The 21,684-nt window shown below is 45.5% G+C and overlaps 1 protein-coding gene across 2 annotated transcripts in view; it reads left to right on the top strand.

Moving 5' to 3' along the window:
- Positions 1–21,247, top strand: part of RPN2 (ribophorin II) — a 56,205-nt gene extending 34,958 nt beyond the window's left edge. Inside the window, exons 10-18 of one of the 2 annotated variants that reach the window (XM_080812706.1) lie at positions 5,023–5,114; positions 6,685–6,799; positions 9,588–9,782; positions 10,979–11,065; positions 12,920–13,015; positions 14,391–14,466; positions 16,255–16,384; positions 17,947–17,994; positions 20,919–21,247. In XM_080812706.1, the coding sequence (XP_080668832.1) occupies positions 5,023–5,114; positions 6,685–6,799; positions 9,588–9,782; positions 10,979–11,065; positions 12,920–13,015; positions 14,391–14,466; positions 16,255–16,384; positions 17,947–17,994; positions 20,919–20,931 (852 nt within the window). In that variant the 3' untranslated portion in view covers positions 20,932–21,247. The remainder of the gene's footprint in view (positions 1–5,022; positions 5,115–6,684; positions 6,800–9,587; positions 9,783–10,978; positions 11,066–12,919; positions 13,016–14,390; positions 14,467–16,254; positions 16,385–17,946; positions 17,995–20,918) is intronic. The other variant, XM_080812707.1, reaches the window with a different exon arrangement.
- Positions 21,248–21,684: the final 437 nt, after the last annotated feature.

The following is a 21,684-nucleotide window of genomic DNA, read 5'->3' as shown; positions in this document are numbered from 1 at the left end:
CGTATGTATGTGGAAATCCCAGCAGCTTTTGTTGAAGATCATTCTTTCCCTATTGAATTGTCTTGGCATCAAAAATCAGTCGACCATAAAGGCAAGGGTTAATTTCTAGGCTTGCAGTTGTAGTCCATTTTTTTTTTTTATAAATGTTTATTTATTTATTTGACAGACAGAGATCACAAGGAGGCAGAGAGGCAGGCAGAGAGAGGGAGTGGAGGAAACAAGCTCCCCTGCTGAACAGAGAGCCCGACGTGGGGCTCGATCCCAGGACCCTGGGATCACGACCCGAGCCGAAGGCAGAGGCTTTAACCCACTGAGCCACCCAGATGCCCCAGCTGTAGTCCATTTTTAAAAAAAATTTTTTTAAGATTTTATTTATTTATTTGACAGATCACAAGTAGGCAGAGAGGCAGGCAGAGAGATGGGGGAAGCAGGGCCCCTGCTGAGCAGAGAGCCTGATGCGGGACTTGATCCCAGGACCCTGAGATCATGACCTGAGCTGAAGGCAGAGGCTTAACCCACTGAGCCACCCAGGCACCCCGCAGTTGTAGTCCATTAACCTGTATTTTTATCCCTATACCAATACTGTGCTGTCTTGGTTACTGTGACAGCTTGGCTTTTTGTAACTTCAAATCTGGTGTTTGTCCAAGTGTTTCTGTGATTGTTAGAAATATTATCTAAGTGCAAAATAGCAGAAATGGCTAATAACTATTATTCGTACAATGATAAGCCCCAACTGAGGCCATTGCTGTCCTTTTCCTTCCCAGTGATGAAGTAAGCTTTACAAAATCTCTCCTTCTTCATTATGTTATAGCTTTATGTGTGTGTGTGTTCTGACCTCTGTCACATATGCAACGTTACTTTGTAATTTCAGTAATAATCACACTTACAGCCTCAGAGCGGGTCAGCAGGTCCTGTTTACCCTCCTGAGAGATGCTTGACATTGGTCAGAGTGCAGTAACGGTGGTTTGGTGTGGAAGGCCTGTAATAGCATTCATTGACATTGGACTTGCTGTCAGGGGAAACATGGGTTTTCGAAGCTGTCATTAGCATTAATTGCCCCTAATGCACCATCATTTTTGACAGTAATGAGCTAAACTGGGGGTTATTACTCTCAGCAGAAAGACTGCATTTCCTGGTGTTAAAACGTTTTTTGAGGTGTATGTGGGATGCAGAACCAGCAAAGAAAGCACTAGTACGATTCAGTGTGAAGCAGGCTTAGCTGCATTTAAAGTGGCTAAACACGTCCCTTTCCTATTGTAAAAACTAATCCTGGAGTGTTAGTGTGAAGGAAGAAGCAGCTAACGCAGCGGGATGCTACTCTGAATTCTTTATAACACATCTTTGGAAAAAGTTATACTTTTTATTTTTCAGTTTGCTTTAAAAGTAGCATAAAAACGCTTTTCTTTTCAGTGTTTCCAGAGACCCATTTGTAGTAAGATTTTAGGAGCAGAAGGACTTGTTTTAAACTGTTCCCTATTCAAGAACAGCCCTACATTGTTTCTCTGCAACAAAAAACCCTTTAACTTAAGAAGCCTTTTAGAATTAGGGCTGAGAGCAAACCCAAGATGACTTGAGTTCACTGTGATTTGCCCTTTTGTCATCCGTGTGTCTGTATTGTCTGGAGGTGCTTATGATGTCTTTAGAACAAACACACAGTTGAATGTTGATTAGCAGACCTTAGCGACCATGTTCTTGTTGAAATATAGTCAGGATTCTAAGTAAAAACCCAGAAAGTTGATGACTTTTCTTTCGTTATAATGAAGATACATTCGGAGCCTTACACAAATCATTTAACATCTGTCTCCATATACCCGTCTACGGAAAGGAAGAGTATTATTTTTAAAATCATATTTATGGGGTGTTGCTTTTTAATACAAAATGTTTATAAAGAAGAAAGTAAAGGGCACACAGTCTCATTGCTCAGATAATCCATGTTTTTTTTAAAAAAAAGGAGTAAAATATGCATGTGGTTTAAAAAAATTCAAAGTGCAAAAAGGTATATAATGAAACGTAAGAGCCTTCTCATCTCTTCAGTCCAGCTCCTCTTCTCAGAGGAATCTTAACAGTTAGCTATATACATTTTAAGAGAAAGAAGGATGCGTTTTTTAATGAATGTGCATATCCTTTCTTGTTTATACAAAAAAGGATTATTCTATAAACAGCTGTATTTATCACAAAGTAGAGGCTTCCAGCTTTCTCCTCTGGGGTCTTTTCAACTTGATGGCCTCCCTCCCTCAACACCCCTCACCCTCCCACCCCACCCCCAACCCTCTGCCACTCTGCCATAATTCACCCAATTGTCTGGACTCCATGACAGACAGCGCTGTCAGTGGATGGCTGTGTATTCTAAAGTAGGTGATAATATCTCTGTATCTGTCCATAGACATCTACCTTGTCTTTTTAAATTATTCCGTGGTGATTCATAGTGTATTCATGTAACTAGTCTTCTGTTTATGGACATTTAGGTGGAACAGTGATTTTAAGATCACATTTACAAATTAAATGAGTAAGGCATTAAGAGAATGAGTCAAAAAAGTGAAGAAGGAATTATCTGGTTAACGTTGGTGAAGATTGCAGAGTAGTTAACTGTGAAGACAGATGTTTCGGTAGTGTGGAATATCATCAGGCTCCTTTCTCGCTGCCTGACCCAGGGCCACCCGCAGGCCGACTGAGGTCGCAGTTCCTTCTCCTGTGCTTTGGTAGCACTTGGAACATCCCTCCATTAAAGCAGCAGCCTGGGGACGCCTGGGTGGCTCAGTCGGTTAAGCCGCTGTCTTCGGCTCAGGTCATGATCCCAGGGTTCTGGGATCGAGTCCCACATCAGGCTCCTTGCTCAGCAGGGAGCCTGCTTCTCTCTCTGTCTCTGCCTGCTTGTGCATGCTCTCTCTCTCTCTGACAAATAAAGGAATAAAATCTTTAAAAAAAAAAAAAAGCAGCATCCTGGTTTGTTAAAGTTTAGCTTTGCATCTGTGCTTCCCTGTAGGACAGGAAGTTCATCTTGCCCTCCCTGTATATTCCCTGCGCCCGGGTGCTCCAGATGCCCTTGGGGGATGTCGGGAAGGTGCTCTTAGTGGGCTCTCTTGCTGAATATCAGTAGCCTGACCACAGCTTTTGGGCTGCTTCTTTGCTTGAGCCTTCCACTCTAGTTTTTCCTTCAGATGGTATCAGTGCCTCTCCACACTGGGTTTTATATACCAGAGTTTGCTCTGCTTCTGAGCCCTCTATTGAGTCATGAAGCTGTTTGCCAGCACAGAGCCCAAAGAGCCGAAGGAGAGGCCCCCCAGCTCTTCCTCTGGGGGTTTATTCAACTTGAAGGCCATCTATTTCCCTTCCCTACCACCATGATTCACCCAGTTGCCTAGACTCAGTGATAGGCAGTGCTGCTGGATATAATTCTGCCAATAGATGGCTGTATATGCAAAAGTAGGAGGTAATAATCATCCTTACAGACTCTGGTAATAACTCTTTTACATTTCAGGGTTTTTTTTTGTTGTTGTTGTTTTTTAAGTAAAACAGAATACTCTATTCAATCTGATAATTGAGGCCGTTGTCACAAAATGGTTATTACGGAGGTGGGAAAGAAGGCTGTTAAAAGGAATTGCTTGGTAGTTATCTTTATCCCTTTTTAATTTTTCTTCTTAGTCCTTGATTTGAGACTGTCACACCTAGATAGTGCATTTTAGCAAAATGCCAAAGCTGTCGTTCAGTTATTTGCCCAGCCCTCTGTCTCTGTTCCTTGATCTTGACTTAGACTATAAACCAGTGGATTTGGCAAGGATTTCCTAAGCGTTACATTCAAGCTTATCAAATATTTGGAAGTCTTATGGGTATGTTTGCACATAAGAAGTGCCTTGGGTTTTTGTAATTTGCACATTAAAACTTAGATTTTAGTTAAAAAATTTCCCATGAATAGACTTTCAGAATGGTTTCTGCCTCTTGGAATTTTATACACTTAAGCAATTTTTTAAAAGTTCCTGTTTATTGTGTTGGCTAGCTCCTCTTCGTGAACATGTTTATAGGGCATGCATAGAATTCAAACACTAACAGTCAAGATGGACTGGTTTCTGCTGCTGTCAAACTCCAAGTCTCCGTAGCTTAGAACAGCAGAAGTTTGTTTTTTCGCCGTGCTAGGTTCCTTAGTGTGTCAGCTGGAGGTCCGCCTTCAGGTTGTCCTTCCTCCAGGACCCAGGCTGAAGGAGCAAACCTCTCTCTGCACATTGTCTATGTCCATGTTGGAGAAAAGGAGAGAATCACACACTGACTTTTAAAGCTTCCATTGAGGGGCTCACATTTCACTGCCCAAAGCAAGTCATGTGGCCACACCTGACTCCAATGGTCCAGGAAGTACAACTCTGCCACGTGCTCAGAGGGAAAACCAGAAGTCTCTGGCGAACGGTGCAGATGACAGCCGTGGTGTCGTAGGGCTTCGTGGGCAGACCTCCAATACTGCCTGGCGTAGAGTTAAGTGTTCCCGGGAAGCTGGATGGCAAGGTGCTTAAGAGCATGGACGCTGAGTCAGAATGTCTGAGCTTGAATACCAAGTTTAGCCAGCTAAACTCAAGCGAGTGGCTTCATCTTTTTCATCTTTGATTTCCTCACCTCAAATAGCACTGCCTTAGAGAGTTGTGAGGATTAAATGAAATCGTTGTTACAGAGTCCATGTATGAAGTCTTCCACGTAGCAAACAATAGCCGTCCTGGGAATTGAGTACTTGTTGATTTGAATTATTTGAAGGTTACTGCTTACAGGTTTCCCCCCTTATTTATTTTAAAGGGCACATGAAAAAATCGGTTTTCTTTTCCTCTTTTAGTATACACCATCCAACCAAAGCCAAAGAAGGGAAGAAGGGGTAAGAACCAAGGAGTCGCTTTTGAGCCTTGGTGGTAGGAGAAGTGGAAATCCTACCTGGCTGAGGCAGTTTTACTAAAATTGTTGAAGACTCCCATCCTAGGATCATCTTTGTGAGGAAAATTTGGATATACCTGTTAATTCCTGGTGATTTTCTTGTGTGTTTCACTCTAGCTCCGAGTCAAGATCTCCACTGAAGTTGGCATCACGAATGTTGATCTCTCCACTGTGGACAAGGATCAGAGCATTGCACCCAAAACCACCCGGTAGGTGGGGCGCCTTCTTGGCACAGGGGGAGCTCGGGCTTGTGCTGACAGGAGCGCACCCAGGCACGGAACCCTATTCCTGTGTCAGCAGTGACCGAGCTTGCACCTGCAGCTACAGAGGCTCCAGTTTTGCTGGCACCACGCCAAGCAGCATCGTGGCAGATCTGGGTGGTTATCTATATGGGCGGTCCATCCACAAAGGAATGGGGAGTGTCTGAGTCCAAGTCAGCTCTGCTACCAAGCACATTATTTAGTTCTGATGACATTTTTTTTTTTTTCAAAGACTTTATCTTCATAGTCCTGAATTGGTTTTTAATGGCCTCATGACAACTCTCTTTGACCCATGGTGGGTCTGAAATTGGTTGAAGACCTCAGAGGTCCTTCTAATTGAGATGGCAGATAACTAGTACTGGGGCCGTGATTTCCTTTTCTCAAGTTCGTGGACGGCATCACTGATCAGTCATAGCATTTGCTCCCGCTGTGCTCAGAATCTTTTTTTAACACAAACTTCTAGGTAGCTGTTGGCAGTTGATCAAGGGGGCAGAGCACTGTATGAAGCCTCTTTGTCAGCCCTCTCCCAGATCCTTGGGTTTTTGGGGGGCCTATCTAGACCTCTGGGTTAGTTCAGACCCCAGCTTTACTCAGCTAGGTGACTATAGCTGCCAAAGAAGGAAGGTGAACCCTCTAGGCCATTATGAAGACCAGAGATGTTAGCCAGAGCCTAGAAGCTAAGCATTCACTCCTTCTAAGTCCTATGAGAGAGCTGGGCCTTTGTCCCTCAGGCTTAGTTTTCAGTGACATTGACGATGAGAGCACTGTTGAGAATCCACTGACATAAGATCTGTGAGAGTGCTTTGTGAAGTTTAATTCTCTATATGGGTGAAGCGTTGGTTTTACTAATAAGTAAATAGAAAGCCTAAGTGTAAAACCTTGTTTTTCCCCTGGCCATCTTCCCTACTATCCCAGGAGGTAGCTGTGAAAAGCTTTTTCATCAGGTCTGCCTTTTGAGAAAATGACTCTTTAAAAAACCCAATTTCAGGCAGGAAAAATACATTGAGACTGTGTCCAGGAAAAAATACAGCATTCAAAAAAAAAAAAAAAAAGAAAAAGAAAAAGAAATGAGTGCCCTTCTTGTTTTGCGTCTCCTACCCCCTCAACGTCCCGACCTCGCTTGCACGTAACTGCCGACATCAACGCCGTGATGACTTCTCGTGGCAGTCACGGCCTTGCCCGCCTGGCTCTCCACTCCACTTGCGTGCATGCGGCCTGCTGGTGCCTGACGTGGTGCAGCTGACATCCTTAGGTCCTTGAAGTGAAAGCCTGGAGTGTCTGCATAGCCTTGCCCCAGAGCCCGGGGAGAGTTTATTCTGTGCTTTTCTCGTCCTGGCTCTTTCAGTGCGGTTTGCCCTCCGGCCACAGACAGCTTCTCTCTTCCTGTCTGTCCACAGCAGGAAAGTGTTCCAGTGGGAGAGGGAGGATTAGGCAGTGAAGCGCCGTTTGTCTTCTTTATTCTGTTCTCAGATATTTGCAGATCCTCTCTGAAGACTTGCTGTATACATGTTTCTTTCAGGGTGACCTACCCAGCGAAAGCCAAGGGCACATTCATCGCAGATAGCCACCAGAACTTCGCTTTGTTCTTCCAGCTGGTAGATGTGAACACCGGTGCTGAACTCACCCCTCACCAGGTCAGAACAAAGCCCAGGTGCTTCTGTTGGTCTGTGCCATTAACGCATGCCAGCCTTGTTGGTGTGGCGTATATACTCCACATTCCTGCTTCTGGGTCTTCACTGTGGACCTGATGGTACATCACATTCTCCCACATGACACTGTCCCCTCATGTACTGGCTGTAACCCTGAATGTGGAAGACACGGTTCTTTTTAAAAGATCAACTGCTGGGGCACCTGGGTGGCCAGTTGGTTAAACAGCTGCCTTTGGCTCGGGTCATGACCCAGGGTCCTGGGATCGGGCCCTGCATCGGGTTCCCTGCTCAGTGGAGAGCCTGCTTCTCCTTCTCCCCCTGCCTGCCACTCTGCTTTCTTGTGCTCTTTATCTCTCTGTCAAATAAAACCTTAAAAAAAAAATCAATTGGTATTGAGAAGATTTATTTAAGACAGATTAGCACTTATTTGAGGCTTTTTTCTTTCTGGGGGAAAACAAAACAAAACAGATTGAAATAATTTTAAAAAAGGAAAACCTAGGCAGTGGGCCAAAGCGTTTTGTTCTGACTGCAGCAGAGTTTGTGGAAATCTGAAGAATGGCCCTTTTTTAACTTGTGCCTGCTTTGTATTATGAAAGCAACTGCTTTCATTTTTGTTTTCCATATATAAAATAATGATTATTATTTAAAAGATTTTCAAATCATACCCTTTCCCCAGAGAATCTGATATGGCCCCTTGTCTTCTCAGACACCTTCTCCCCAACGTCTGTCATCCCCCTTGATTGAGAATAACTGCTCTCGGCCCTTCCCCATCCGTGGCAGTATTATGAAGGGAAATTCAGGTAAATATTTTGCTGAAAGATGGGAAAGCATGGGACCAGGGACCTTGGTTTAGGTGCTTCATAGGGATACTTGAGCAGAGCTAGCAGATTCAAGTTCATGCCGAGAGATAGCTTCAAAGCGGATGACTGACATAAGTGGATTTACTTGGAAACTTTTTTGCTGTTTCTTTTTTTTTTTTTTTTAAGATTTTATTTATTTATTTGTCAGAGAGAAAGGGAGAGAGAGACAGAGGACAAGCACAAGCAGGGGGAGCTGCAGGCAGAGGGAGAAGCAGACTCCCCACTGAGCAGGGAGCCTGATGCAGGACTTGATCCCAGGATCCTGGGATCATGACCTGAGCCGAAGGGAGACACTTAACTGACTGAGCCACCCAGGCACCCCTCGCTTTCTGTTTCTTTCTTTCTTTCTTTCTTTCTTTCTTTCTTTCTTTCTTTCTTTCTTTCTTTTTTTTTTTTCGCTTTCTGTTTCTTATAGCTAACAGCTGCTACACATGTGCCCAGGACCCAAAGTGGCTGCCCCCAGGACCACTGCCCTGGCACTTCTCTGCTCCTCTCCCCTGTCCCCTTCACCCCCGGCTCCAGAGAGCTCAGTCAGGGCACTTAGCCATGGCTCACTGACTCAAAGCACTTCAGCCTCTTAGCATTTCCCAGCTCCTTTTCAGAATGACATTTGCCAGCGAAACAGCACAAGAGAAGAAAGAATGAGGAGAAGAAATCATGAGACTAAATTGGTGGGATTAGGGCTGGGATGGGGAGAGTTAGGGAGTGTAACTTAACTGGATACTTGTCTCACCCAAGATTCTGCTTTGGAACCATGACATAGAGACCTCCCAGGTAGAGCTGGCATTTTGCAGGTAAGCCTGGCTGCCGCCTGCCCTTGGCTATGGCAGGAGGAACATCAGGCATCCAGGCTCCTAAATCCCATTCTTGGCCAAGGCTGCCGTAGTCAGGATGCCTCACATCTCTGGGCCTTTCCCCTAAATACTTTGATGGTCGTTCTTTGTTGCCCAGGTGTAAAGTAATAAATGAGATTTACATTTTTTTTCCTGTGGATCCAGCGCTGAATTTTGTGACCATGGCAACTCATTTAATCCTCATGCCTTATGATCTGTTAAATGGAACCAATCTACCTTTCTTGTTCAGTTCTTTATTTTAAAACACCTGAGAGAAAAGCTCTGCGTGGGTGTTAAATCGTGCTGCAGTTCTAATATGCAGAAGCCTTAATTTTTTATGCCACTGGCAGGATAAGGTGATTAGACTTGTACCATCGCACTGACGAGAATCTCAGCTACTGTTTGTTGACTCGCTAGCATTCTACCAAGCCTGGCACTAAATGCTTCACATTCATCATTGTGGATCTTGACACAGATACACCAAAGATGAAGAGCTCGAGGCCCGAGGAGGTTAAGTAACATGCTCGCCTAATAAGCAGTAGAACCCAAACTGCCTGTCTTCAGAGCCTGGGCTCTCTCTGTGACACCAGGCTGCTCCACTCAGTTAGAACTCGGCCTTGCTATCAATCCCCGAGCCTCTTCCACTAAATCTTTAGCTGGAGGCACTAGGAAATTGAAAATGGGCCTCTTACAGTTCCACCTCATTTCCCTTCTTTTCACCCTCTGGTGAAGAAGTTAATTGGGCAGCAAAGTGGCCAAAAGGCTGGCAGGAAGAAGAAATTGCAGTGGCAGCAAGGAGCTTAAATCATCCGCAAACTGGGCATTCAGCCTCCAAGTAGTTGAGAATTGGCTGGACCCCTTAGTGAAATTTCTTACACTAACAAAAAGTGAACTCTGCTCTCCGAGCTGGTAATGAGAATGGGATGGCCACTCCTTCCTCTCACTTGGGCAGGTCTGGCAGATCCCAGAGCTCCCACTGTGACAAAAGAGCCAACAGTCTGTTGCTTTGTCCATTTGGTGTTGGGCACAGAGGGAGTTTTGAAATGATCAGATTAAAGATTGTGGTACTCTTCCATCCAGACATTTGTCCGACTCCATAATCAGAAGACTGGCCAGGAAGTTGTGTTTGTTGCTGAGCCGGACAGCAAGAATGTGTACAAGTTCGAACTGGATACCTCTGAGAGAAAGATCGAATTTGACTCTGCGTCCGGCACCTACACTCTCTATCTAATCATCGGAGATGCCACTTTGAAGAACCCAATCCTTTGGAATGTGGTATGTGCCCAGATGCTCCTTGACCTAGGCAAGGGTGGCTGTGCCCACCACAGAAACTGCTCTTTTCCCCTAGCCTCGCCTGTGCAGGGCAATAAATGGGCCTGGTGAGGTGAGGAGCCATGCTGTTTTCCACTAGAAGTCTTAGGGGTATGCACGTGGCCCAGCACCTAGGGTGTGCTCCATAAGTAGTGACTGAGTGAGTGCATGGAGCCTAAATTTGCCCTCGTGGGTCCTAGCGAATTTCTAGAAAAGTTACACTTGAAGGAGGTTTTCATTTTATAGCAAAATGCTATGGGGGCATCCATAGATGTAAGAGATGAAGGCCCCAGTCTTTGAGATATGGTACAGCCTCATGGTGGGGTGGGAGAGGGTAAGACTTGAATTGTTGTAATAATTCAGGATGGTTTGGGATAGTGAGTTCTAGAATATGCAAGGTGCTCGTAAACTATGAACCAGCATTTGCCTGCTGTGTACAGTTTACATACTGCTTCTCACTGCGTAACTCACTTTTGCTTGGTGTGATGAGAGACAAATTTGAAAGACCACATTCGAGCTAGGGGTTGAAGAATTGCAGGGTTTATCAGAATAGTATCTGGGGGCTGTGGAATGGTCGTTGGGGAACATCCCGCAGAAGGTGCTTTCGGTGAAACCTGAGTGGGTCCATTTTGCTGGAGTACCTGAGTCTGGTTCAGAGCAGGAGGTGGTTGGAAAAGTAGCAGAGGCCAGTCCACAGGCTGTGAATGGTGGACACTCCGTCTGCAAGTCGAAGGGGCAGCCACATCTCTGTGTTGTAGTCAGAGTTTTTTTTCTCCTGAACTTTGGGCTGTTTTTTGTACAAGAGCACTTTTATTTTTTTCCTGTGACTAAATCACACTTCCCAGGGACACCAAGCAGTTTCTGATTGCAACTGTAACAGCCTGAATACCAGCTGGGATTTTTGTATTAAGCAGCTCTGTGGGGTCACCAGACCAGTAGAAAATTGGAAATCTTGCTCTAAAAAGCATTTCAACAAATACTTGTTTTGTTCTTGAAATTTTTACTGCCCCAATTTGTCAGCTAATGGATCAGAAGTGATTGAACCGCTTGCAGCTGTTTTCAGTGATGGTCCCGGATGTGAGATAGGGGTGCTACCCAGGTGACAAGTTCCAGCCCCTTCCCTGCCCTGTGCGTTTCAAAACTGCCCTTGGTTTTTTTAGGCTGACGTGGTCATCAAGTTCCCTGAAGAAGATGCTCCATCGACTGTCCTGTCCAAGAACCTTTTCACCCCCAAACAGGAAATTCAGGTATAAGAAGCCTAAGGGCTCCTGCACTGAACACGGAGGGGAAACATGAAATGGGCAGTAAACGCCTGGGCTGTGGCTCTGGCTGCTGCTTTAGCCTGTTCATACGCTATTTTAGTGTGGGCTTCGCCATTCTGTGAATTAGGACAAATACAGTCCCATCCTAGAACTTGAAGAAACAGGCTCAGAGCCCAGTGTCCACCTCCCTGAAAGCAGATAGCTGGACACAAAATCAGAGGCTGTGTTTCCTAAGCATCCAGAATATTCAGCCTTAAGCTAGCTGCTTGAGAGCTATAGCACAGGTGGGTTTGGCTTTCTTCCTCTGCTCCTGCAGAAATCAGGGCTTTTGGGGCCTCTCGGTGGAAAACTCACCTGGGCAGGAGGACAGGGCCTTCCTTTCCCACGCAGTCCTTTCCCCAGAGATTCCCCGTCCCTGCACATAGTTAGCACCTCTGCCCAGCTCAGCTCACAGGACTGTGGTGAGGATCAAAATAGGTAAACAGGCACGCCCGGGTGACTCAGTCGTTAAGCGTCTGCCTTTGGCTCTGGTCATGATCCCAGGGTCCTGGGATCAAGCCCCATATTGGGCTCCCTGCTCAGTGGGAAGCCTGCTTCTCCCTCTCCCACTCCCCCTGCTTATGTTTCTGCTCTCACTGTGTGTCTCTCTGTCAAATAAATAAAATCTTAAAAAAAAAAAAAAAGTAACCAAAAAGGAAAGAAAGGCTTTGAAAAATTTCTAAAATATTTTGTAAAATAAACATAAACAAAACAAAATAAAGCTAGTAATCGTTAAGCAGTTTGAGGCACTGGTTGAGGAAACGGAGGTAGACGCACTCTGGACTATATTGCAGTCATGAGAAATGATCATACTCTAGTAACATGGAAACTGTTTATACCACATATGAATTTATGTTGAAATGTTTCAGGCAGACTACTTACTTCTTTTTCACTAATGAAAGGACAAGGGCCCAAACAGTGTCATAGTAGGATTCTTTTTTGAAATTCTCCTAATGTTGCTCCTAAGAGCAATGCTTGCCCAGCTTTCTGGTTCGATTCCAGAAATCAGACAGAACAAGGAAGGGAGAAAGTTTATTTAGGGCTTCCTTAGTGCCATGGGCTGGATGCAGAAGGGTTGAGTTATGGTTGGAACCATCCATAGTGAGGCTCTTTTAAAGTTATAGAGGGGAGTGAGGTTACTTAACTTAAGTGGGGCAGCAGCATATGAGAGTGCCACCCTGGGAAGCATTATGGGAAGCATTATGAAATCCAGAGTCCTGCCTTGGATATCTGTCACCTAAACCACCCATATACCTGCGCACCCTCTTCTTGTTTTGTTTTAAGATTTTTTAAAAAATTTATTTGAGAGAGAGAGAGAGAGATCATGAATGTGGGGGAAGGGCAGAGGGATAAGCAGACTCCCTGCTGAGTGGGGAGCCCAACACAGGGCTCGATCCCAGGACCCTGAGATCATGACCTAAGCTGAAGTCAAACGCTTAACCGACTGAGCCACCCAGGTCTCCCCCTTCGCCCCACAGGCACCCTCTTTGACACTAGGCAGATACCACTAGATTGGTTGTATTTTCTAACCACTAAATAGCAGTGAGTCTTTGAGGGGAAAAAGAGGGTTGACCAAGTAGTAAACTGGCACTGGTGTGTTTGGAAGAAGACCTCTAGGATTAGAAGCCAGCATTGTGAAGAGGCAAAAGGCCAGGTGTCTGCTCACTGCCAGGAGGGTGTAGCCTCTGGGAAGCATTTCTGCTTGAGTGTCATTGGCATTTTGGTCCCTGGTCTACGTGGCAGCCCCTGCTGTGGGAAGGGCACATTCTTAAACATTCTTGGTATGTCTTCTTTCGGCAGCACCTGTTCCGAGAGCCTGAGAAGAGGCCCCCCACGGTGGTGTCCAATACATTCACTGCCCTGATCCTCTCGCCCTTGCTCCTGCTCTTTGCTCTGGTGAGTAGCTGTAATTAGCATGGGCAGTGTGTGTCTGGCGCCAGACTCAGCAGATGTAGCCATTCTAAAGGAGGCTTTGTGCTCTGGCCTCAGCAGAACTCCAAAGGGGTCCAGCAGCTGTGACCTGAACCGATGGTCAAAAAATTTTAGAATAACTAAAATTCCCCACTGTTGGGGAGCAGCCAAATAAACTGATCCATTAACGGGGGGGGCATGAGAAAGTACCTAACAGCCACTAAGGATGATAAAAGTACCTAGACTGGGATGCTCTGTAGGAGTGTTCAGATGAGGTCAAGTGGGAAAAAAGCAAGGCCCAATGCTGATAGCTACATAAAAACAGGGTACAGAGGCTGTGGGTTTCAGCATTTGGAGCCTAAAACTATAAACAAATAAACAACTCAGAGTCCTCATACAAAACTAGTGTTAAATAAATTATTTTTCATCATATAATGGGATAATATGCAAGTTTATTAAAAGAATGGATAGATTTACATGCTGATATAAGATTGCCATGATGTCGCACTGAGTGAAGCAGGTCAGGGGTAGGATAGTATGTTTGTATGATACTCTTGATGTAAAACCTTAAAAAGGCATTATCTGTTAGTGTTGGTCACCTCCCAGGAGAGGACCTTTTAGGGAGTAAAGAAGAAGGAAATTTTTATACTTTAATGTACTGTTTGAATTTTTTTGTTTTTTTACCAATTTTTTTTTCTTTGTCTCTCTTTGAAAATTATAAGATGCATATCCTCAGAGAATATTGAGAACTGCATGGAAAACTCATTAGCTCTTACTTTGGGAAGGTTACTTGCTTGTGTTCCTAATTCATTCATCGATTTCAGTAGAAGAATTACTGGTCAGTCTAAATCTGGAAGGCATGGCATGATCTTTTAGCAACCTGACATTGGGTAGGCACCTGTTCTTGTATTTGAGTGATCGGAATTCCAAAAGGCACAGAACCCGGAGCAAGAGCGTGCACCCTGCCAGCTGCCAGGGGGCTTGTCTTACCCGTATTTAGAGGAATTAGGCTGAGTGCCAGTGACTTCATCATAAATGCAGTCTCTGACCTTTCGGCCTCGTGGTCTCACCTGCTTTAAAATAGAAAAATTGCTGTCATTATAAAGGATGTTCAGGTTTGAGTTACCCATGCACATTTGAAAGCAGGTGTCGGAATGCCTTTCTACAGAGGAAAGGGAACAATTTTTTTCCTGAGGACTTACAATAGGGTGGTTGTCACTTGGAAAAATTTCCCGTCCTTCAAGTGTGGATGAACTTTTAAGCCCTTGGGGCTGTTCATTGGATTAGCATTGACGTGGCATGTGTTGCCTTCTGTTTGAAGTTCTAATGTCTTTTTAATTTATTTCTCCCCATCGTTCAGTGGATCCGGATTGGTGCCAATGTCTCCAACTTCACTTTTGCTCCAAGCACAATCATCTTTCACCTGGGACATGCTGGTAAGCGCCCCCGGCTGCTAATTCCATTTAACCTCCTCTGACATTTCGCCTGCCCACATGAAAGCCCTGTTAAGTAGACCCACAACCTATTAACTATAATGACTTAATAGCATAACATTTCCCTCTTCCTCCTGGCCTTTTAGGACAGTTGATATGATGATAAACCTGTTTGGTCCATCAGCTTAGAACAGCTGTCATTATATTGGGTTTCATTGTGCTAGGCTGCCGTTGGCTGGCCATTTACCCCTACTTAATAGCCCTGTTCATTTCCAGAGATTACTCACTTATCGTATCTTTACATTGAGCCATCTTCCTGGATGACGAGCGTTAATGCAGTTTCCAAAGGTTATCTTTCCCCCACCGTATCGATCTTCACGTTTGCTGGCGGCTGCGTCTGGACAGTAATAGAAAACAGTTTCTTCCACAATTGGACACATTGTTCTGCATTGTTCTCTTGAGAACTCCATACCTAAACATAACAAGACAGTAAATTCACAAATCAGCTAAGCATTTCAGAGATGTTTGACCCTCTTGGGTCTGTGGTGCCTTGCATTTCACTGAGACTTCAATATCCTTTTTTTTTTTTTTTTTTTTAATTTTTTAAAAGATTTTTTTTGAGATAGAGCACACACGAGCAGGGTAAGAGGGAGAAGCAGACTCTCCTGCTAAGCAGGGAGCCTGATGCGGGGCTCGATCCCAGGACCCTGAACTTGATCCTGGGACCCTGGGATCATGACCTGAGCCAAAAGCAGATGCTTAACTGAACAAGCCACCTAGGCGCCCTGAGACTTCAGTATTCTTTTCTGATTTTGTTGATTCTTTGAGGAGTAATCCTGTGTTTGTCGATAGTGTGCAGAGTCTGTGGGGCTCCACAGATGTGTCTGTGTTTTTCTGGGGAAAGAGGGAGTCCGTAACTTCGGTCAGATTCTCACAGTGGTCCTTGACCTCAGAGATGGTTAAGAACCCCTGCTGTAGTTCATCCGTCATCCTTCTGGGCAGAATTGACAGGATGACCTTTCTCTCCAGCCCAGTTACTGGATTTGAGTGATAGCCCTCCTGAGTCAGACTGAGAACAAAACCTGAATATAAATTTGTTTAGAAGCGTGACTTTTTTGCCAGAGAACTTTTTGCGCACATTCCCTCATTTGATTTTCATCACAACCCTGATGGGATGCCTAGGGCAGGAATTATGATCCCCGTTTGACAAGTGAGAGAATGTCGGCTCAGAGAAGTGGAGGTGGCTGGGAAGAGCAGAGCCTGGACTTGAACCCAAGGCTCCCAGTGCCCAGACCTGAGCCCTTTTCACCAACCCTCCCTAGTGCTCCTTGCCTCCCTTCCTAGTCACACTGGCAAAATACCCATAATCATTTTTTGCAATTGAAAGGAAATTATTCATTTATTTAATCCTGCATGCTTTTGTTCAGAATTTGAAAAGTAAAATGAATCCTGACTATAATAAGACAGTCATGTTTAAAAAAAAAAAAACCAAACAACAAAACAAAAAATAAAAATAAAACCTACGATAAAACAGATGTGAGCTGGAACATGGAATAAGGTAGTTAACGTAGCTGAGGTGCTGAGGTCTGATGTTTACCTCTGGATTTTTTGGTAGCCAAAATAAGTATATTGAGTTATTAATTTTCTGGCATTGGATACAAGGAATAAAACCAGCTGATCTAGAAAGAGAGACTTCTTCAGAATCCAGCAGGTACTGTTCCTGACTGTCCTCTGCCCCAGGCCATTGTCACTGTTTCACTTAACCGGCTGTCATGATGTCTGTTCCTTCAGCGATGCTGGGGCTCATGTATGTCTATTGGACTCAGCTCAACATGTTCCAGACCCTGAAGTACCTGGCCATCTTAGGCAGTGTGACGTTTCTGGCTGGCAATCGGATGCTGGCCCAGCAGGCAATCAAGAGGTAAGACTAAGGAGGGGCCGGGGACTCCGAGTGGGATTAGAAATATTTTTGTCAGCTCTGCTCACCCAGCTCTTTGAACAAGGGTTTGTGACTGTGGTTGAACGATTCGGATCCTTGGGGGCAAGTGTGACACCTTAATCCCACCTTTTAAGTCCAAAAAGGGCCTTTGCGATCAGCTTTAAATATATTAAAACCACAGTGACTTATGCCCTGACACATTAGAATAAGAGAAGAAAATTATTTCTTTATGAAGATTAAAATGGATTAGAACACGTGGGACAGAAGATTGTTGGTCATGTGCTGGCTGGTATAAAAATGTTCTCTCCTGCCACACAGACTCTTCTGCTGCCCTCCTCCCAGGCCCCAGGGAGGGACTCCTCTGTCACCCCTAGCAGACTCACAGAGCTTTTCCTCCTCAGTGTGAGGTCCTTGTGTGTCCCACCCCCACCCTCACCCCAAAACTGCCGCAGGTTCCAAGAGGCCCCTCCAGCCGGAGCCCTGCTCAGTAGCCTCCACCACGTCCCTGACAGCCAGACAACCTCAGGTTCGCACAGATAGTCAGATCTTAACGCGGCAGCAGCCGCTTGCTGGCAGCTTGACTGCCGAACCTGGGTGTGAGGCCAATTTAAATGTCACGTAGGTGTTTCTCATTGATTTGACTTTATTAGAACTTGGGTGATTTCAGCCACGTAAAGGTCAATAAGAAAAGGTCAGAGTTGCTTTCACCTTTGGAAGTTAACAGCTTCAGATGTGCCCTGCTTTCTCCTCTCCAAGATGTTTGCTGTAAGAATCGAACTCAATAGTGTGCCCTCCAGGGCGGCTGCCAGTTAAGTTGGTCAGATCAGAGACGCTTTCTGAGAGACCGCTAGCAGGCGGGAGAGCCCCGTGGCTCAGCCCTGCTCCAGTCTCCATCGTGAACTTGCTTAGTGCCTTGCCATGGAGACCGGTCCCGATGTGCTTCCTCACTTCCACTGAGTCATCCACGTTCCGCCAAAGCTTCCCTTAGCACTGGCTGCGGCAGCTGCTTCATTTCTCTTCCCCTCCAGCAGCCTTTGCTTGGCAGCTCTGCAGTCCATCTGAGCAAGAGCCCGGGATTCAGCTGTTTTTTTCTAAGCAGAGCCTTGTTCCCTGGCAGCAGCCAGTCCAGGCCCCAAGGAGCCAAAAGGCTACACTCTGTGGAGTACTGTCTGTTCTGGAAGTTGCCCACACAAGATGAACAGAATCAAGGGGAAGGTGAGGTAGATTTAGAGCCTGCTTAGCAGGAGTTCCTAATCTGGAATCCTAAAATTATGTACCTTTTCTGAGGAGAGAGACCATGGTTCTCATCCCCTCTCCAGGACGCGCACACACACACTCGCATGTGTGCGTACACACACGCACACCGCTTATACAGAAAGTTAGAGCCTACTTTTCTGTTGCTGTCTTTGTAAGTCCTAGAACAAACTCTGCCACTTGGGAAATCATTGAGGCTCTGGTTGGGTGTATGCTGCTATTTCTTTTCTCAAGCTTATTTCTCTTCCCACTGTCCTTTCTTGATTCTCAAACCGTCTTTCCTTTGGCAGGATCGCTGCAGAGCAGAGCAGTAGATTGGCAAAATATAGGACACTACGGTAAAAATGAAGGGTGGACTTCTCCCAGAAGCAGGGCCCCTTTCCCATCTTGCCCACCTTGTGCATGTCAGTTGTTTATCAGATTTTCAGCCCACTCATTCCTCCCCAACTTCCCCAACCCATAGCTGAATTCTGGGGCCATTTTCCAACTTGTTGGACTAGGTTATGACTGGACCAGGGCAAAAATTAAAGCTCCCTGAGTTAGCCCAGCTGATGGGGTAACTTGACCTGGCGTTGACATTAGACTCCATCCTCCCTTATGTCCATGGAGTACTTTATACACAGCAGCCCCTTTCTCTGTGTTTTTAGGAGGGCGGAGTTGAGGATAACATAAATGCAACCTTGGACTTCTTGAATGGGGACCCCATTCAGAACATCTAAATTCATGAAACGATGGTCCCATGGCAAATCCTGGCACACCTTGTCACTGTTTCTAGGCCTTTTTGTAACACTGATCTTTGGTGGGGCCAAGCAGTGTGGTTAGGTGAGACTCAATTATGAAGGACTATTGGGCATAACTCAAAGCCAGAATCAGAATGCTGGTTCCTAAAACTCAGGGTGTAGTTCAGAGCTATTCCCTGTGTGGCTAAAATGTCAAGTGAAAGATCACCCATTTTCTAAGTATAATCCTGGGGTGAGGATGGAAGTGGGGGCAAGGGGAAGGGGGGTAGGGAGAGTGAGTGAGTGCTTCATTGATCTGCTCATCTAAGCTAGGGATCGGCAGAAGTTTTCTGGAAAGATAGTATTTTTGGGCTTTGCAGACCATATGGTCTGTGTTGCAGCTGCTCAGCTCTGCCACTGCTTTTCGAAAGCAGCTGGAGACTGTGTAAACAAGTGAGTGTGGCTGTGTTCCAATAAAACTTTATTGTTTCAAAAGATTTTATTTGAGAGAGAGAGAGCATGTGCACGAGCTGGGGGAGGGGCAGAAGAGGAGGGAGAGGGATAAGCAGACTCCATGATGAGCGAGGAGCCCGATTTGGGGCTCGATCCTATGACCCTGAGATTGTGACCTGAGCCGAAACCAAGAGTCACTCGCTTAGCTGACAGAGCCACCCAGGTGCCTCCCATTAAACTTTAATTTACAAAAACAGGTGGTGGGCTGGATTTGGCCCTTGTGGCATCGTTTGTTGACACCTGCACTAGGCCAACAAAGAGAAGGGGGGCTATTTGAGTTTTCTTTTATGTTCCCTGATCCCTTGCCTTGGAAGTGGCTTTCTCCGCCAAAGCAAAAAACTTTGCTTTGCCAAAGCAAAAAACTAATTTTTAATTCTCTGCAAATCGGAAAGATCAACAAAAGCATAGGATGTAGTCTTTTCACTGATGAGTGAGCATAAGCTGGCATAGCTAATCCTCAGCACATTTGTCTTGGTTTTGTTTTTGCTGGTTAATTGAGGTATAATTTATATCTGGTAAAATTCACTTTTTTTGTGTACAATCTGTGAATCTGGACAAATTTACTCAGTCATGTAAATACCACTTCAGTCAAGACATAGACTATTTCCACACTCAAGAAACTTCCCCTGGGTAGTCAGTCCTTGTCCCCACCCCCATTCCCTGACATACCCAATTGGTTTTGTCCTGAATTAGAGTTGCCCTGAGATTTTGCTTTTGAACTAGTCCTTTCTGCTAAATATTGAGCTCTTTAATTGTTTAAAATAACTCTGGATTGATTTTTTTTCTTGCTGTTTAGATAGTCTACCCTCACGCTACTGCTACCCCAAATCACACTGCTTGAGAGAAAGGAAAGTTGCTTGATCATGGGGACGTTTGGGACTTCCAGAGCTTGGGACCTAGTATTTTAAAGGAAAGTCTCCGCTTTTGATCCGAGGACAGACATTAATTTGATGAGGCTTGGCAGAGGGTATAACTTCTTAGCCAAGATGGCGGCTTGTGAGCCACTCCCCTTTCAGCTCTTCTTCCTTCACACGCATGCTGTCCTTTCCACACGGACATTTCAGAGCACACACATTTTAGTGTACCTGGGAACCTCTGGATGTTGGCAGGGAATTAGGGCACTCCCTTCAGCCCTCAGGGTTAGTCCTGTGCCTGTGTAAGTCCCCCAGCACTACTGACACATCGGCTTGGAGCCTGACATCCTGTAAGACCGTGGCACCGTCACGTCAGCCCTCACCACTGGGTGTAACGGCCCACTCGGGACGGCGTGTGTGGCAGTGCTGTGCTTGCCAGAGCTGCCAAAACACTCATTTACTGCTTCAACCTCCTGGGTGCACCGTGGCCGTCTGGATTGTCATTTTCATTCCTGTGTTTCCCCGTCGTTCTTCGAGTCTAGGGAAGGGCAGCCGGGGGGAAAGAAGGAATAAAGAGATTGAAAGGTTTTTGTCCCCTCTTAAAATTTTTCTGGGAGCTAAGTCCCATTTTTGAGACGCCTTCTTGGTTTAGATGCTGAGGTTGACCGTTGGCAGGAACTCGACAGGAGCCATTCATGGCGGGAGTGTGGTGCAGGTTTCTGTACTGAACGGCCAGAATGCCGTCTTACAAGCTCGCAAAGGCCCTGCGCTGCTTGGCAGACCCAGAGTCTGGGAGATTAAAGATGAACATTCTTCAGGCTTTCCTTTTTCTTCCCCTACTTGAAATTTACACTGTCTTTTTGGCCTTGCACTGTGAGAGGTGTGCCTGGAATTCCCTCATCTCAGAGCTCCATTTGCCACTTTCTTAGTTGTCAGGTTTGTGTCATTGTTTTCTGTTTACGTTGTCATCAGCTGTAGTTAGAACCAGCTGTCTCACAACCGCTTGTGAAATGAGATGGGGCATAAATAAATAGAATTAATAGATAAATGATTACTCCTATATAAGTGGGGCCTTACTGAAGGTAGAGGACCTTGGTCCCTCTGTTGTCACCAGTTAGGAACTGTAACTGAATTGAAACCTTGAGTAATGCCGTGTTTGCCCCCATTTTCTTTCAGAACAGCACACTAGTGCCGGAAAAGGGAAGGAAGTGCTGAAAGCCGAAATGAGTATCAAGAAAAGGAGTCAAGAACAATTCACAGTTTGTAAAGAGGAATGAAGAAACTTTATTTAAACAGGAAAAGGTCGAAATTGTGGCTATACTTTGGCTTGTTGTTTTTCTCTTCCCCCAACATGGAGTGGATACCTGTGAGCCCCGATACTCCGATTCCTCGGCATGGTGCCCTCGCCAGATGCTGTGAATAATCCTAACTTAGCCGCCAGGTGTTGCATTTGAAAAGTTGAAATTTGTAATTAATCTGTTTTGGAATAAAGAGAATAACAGGAACAGAGGCTTGACTGAGAGTTTGTTCTAGGGCTTCGGGGCACGTAACAGGACTTAGTCGGGAAGTACTGTTGACACGGGGCCATGGTCTTTCTCCAGGCCTTTTTCCATTGCTCCTTCTTGCCTCTTGCCCAGCAGGACTGCGAAGTGCCTGGAAAAGCAAGCATCCTTTCTTCTGCAGCGGCGGGCACCCTCTGTCTGCAAAGGAATCCTGTTGGTATCTGAAGACCCTTCTGCTTTTGCCTTGAGAGTTTGGGCTTGGCATGAAGTGGGGAAGGAAGGAATTGTCTTAAAAGGAGGGTGACCGCATGAGTATTCTTAGACTCAGACATACCTGTCTTAGGAATGCCCCCTTTGAAGTTGTGCGGGGACTGCCATCACCTGGGTGTATAATACCATGTAGAGAAGTCATAGTGAATAGTGGTGTTCATGGATAGACT

This window comes from Martes martes (assembly GCF_963455335.1).
Source record: "Martes martes genome assembly, chromosome: 9".
In the NCBI taxonomy this organism is placed as follows: domain Eukaryota; kingdom Metazoa; phylum Chordata; class Mammalia; order Carnivora; family Mustelidae; genus Martes; species Martes martes.
This window is presented reverse-complemented; position numbering and strand designations above follow the sequence as displayed.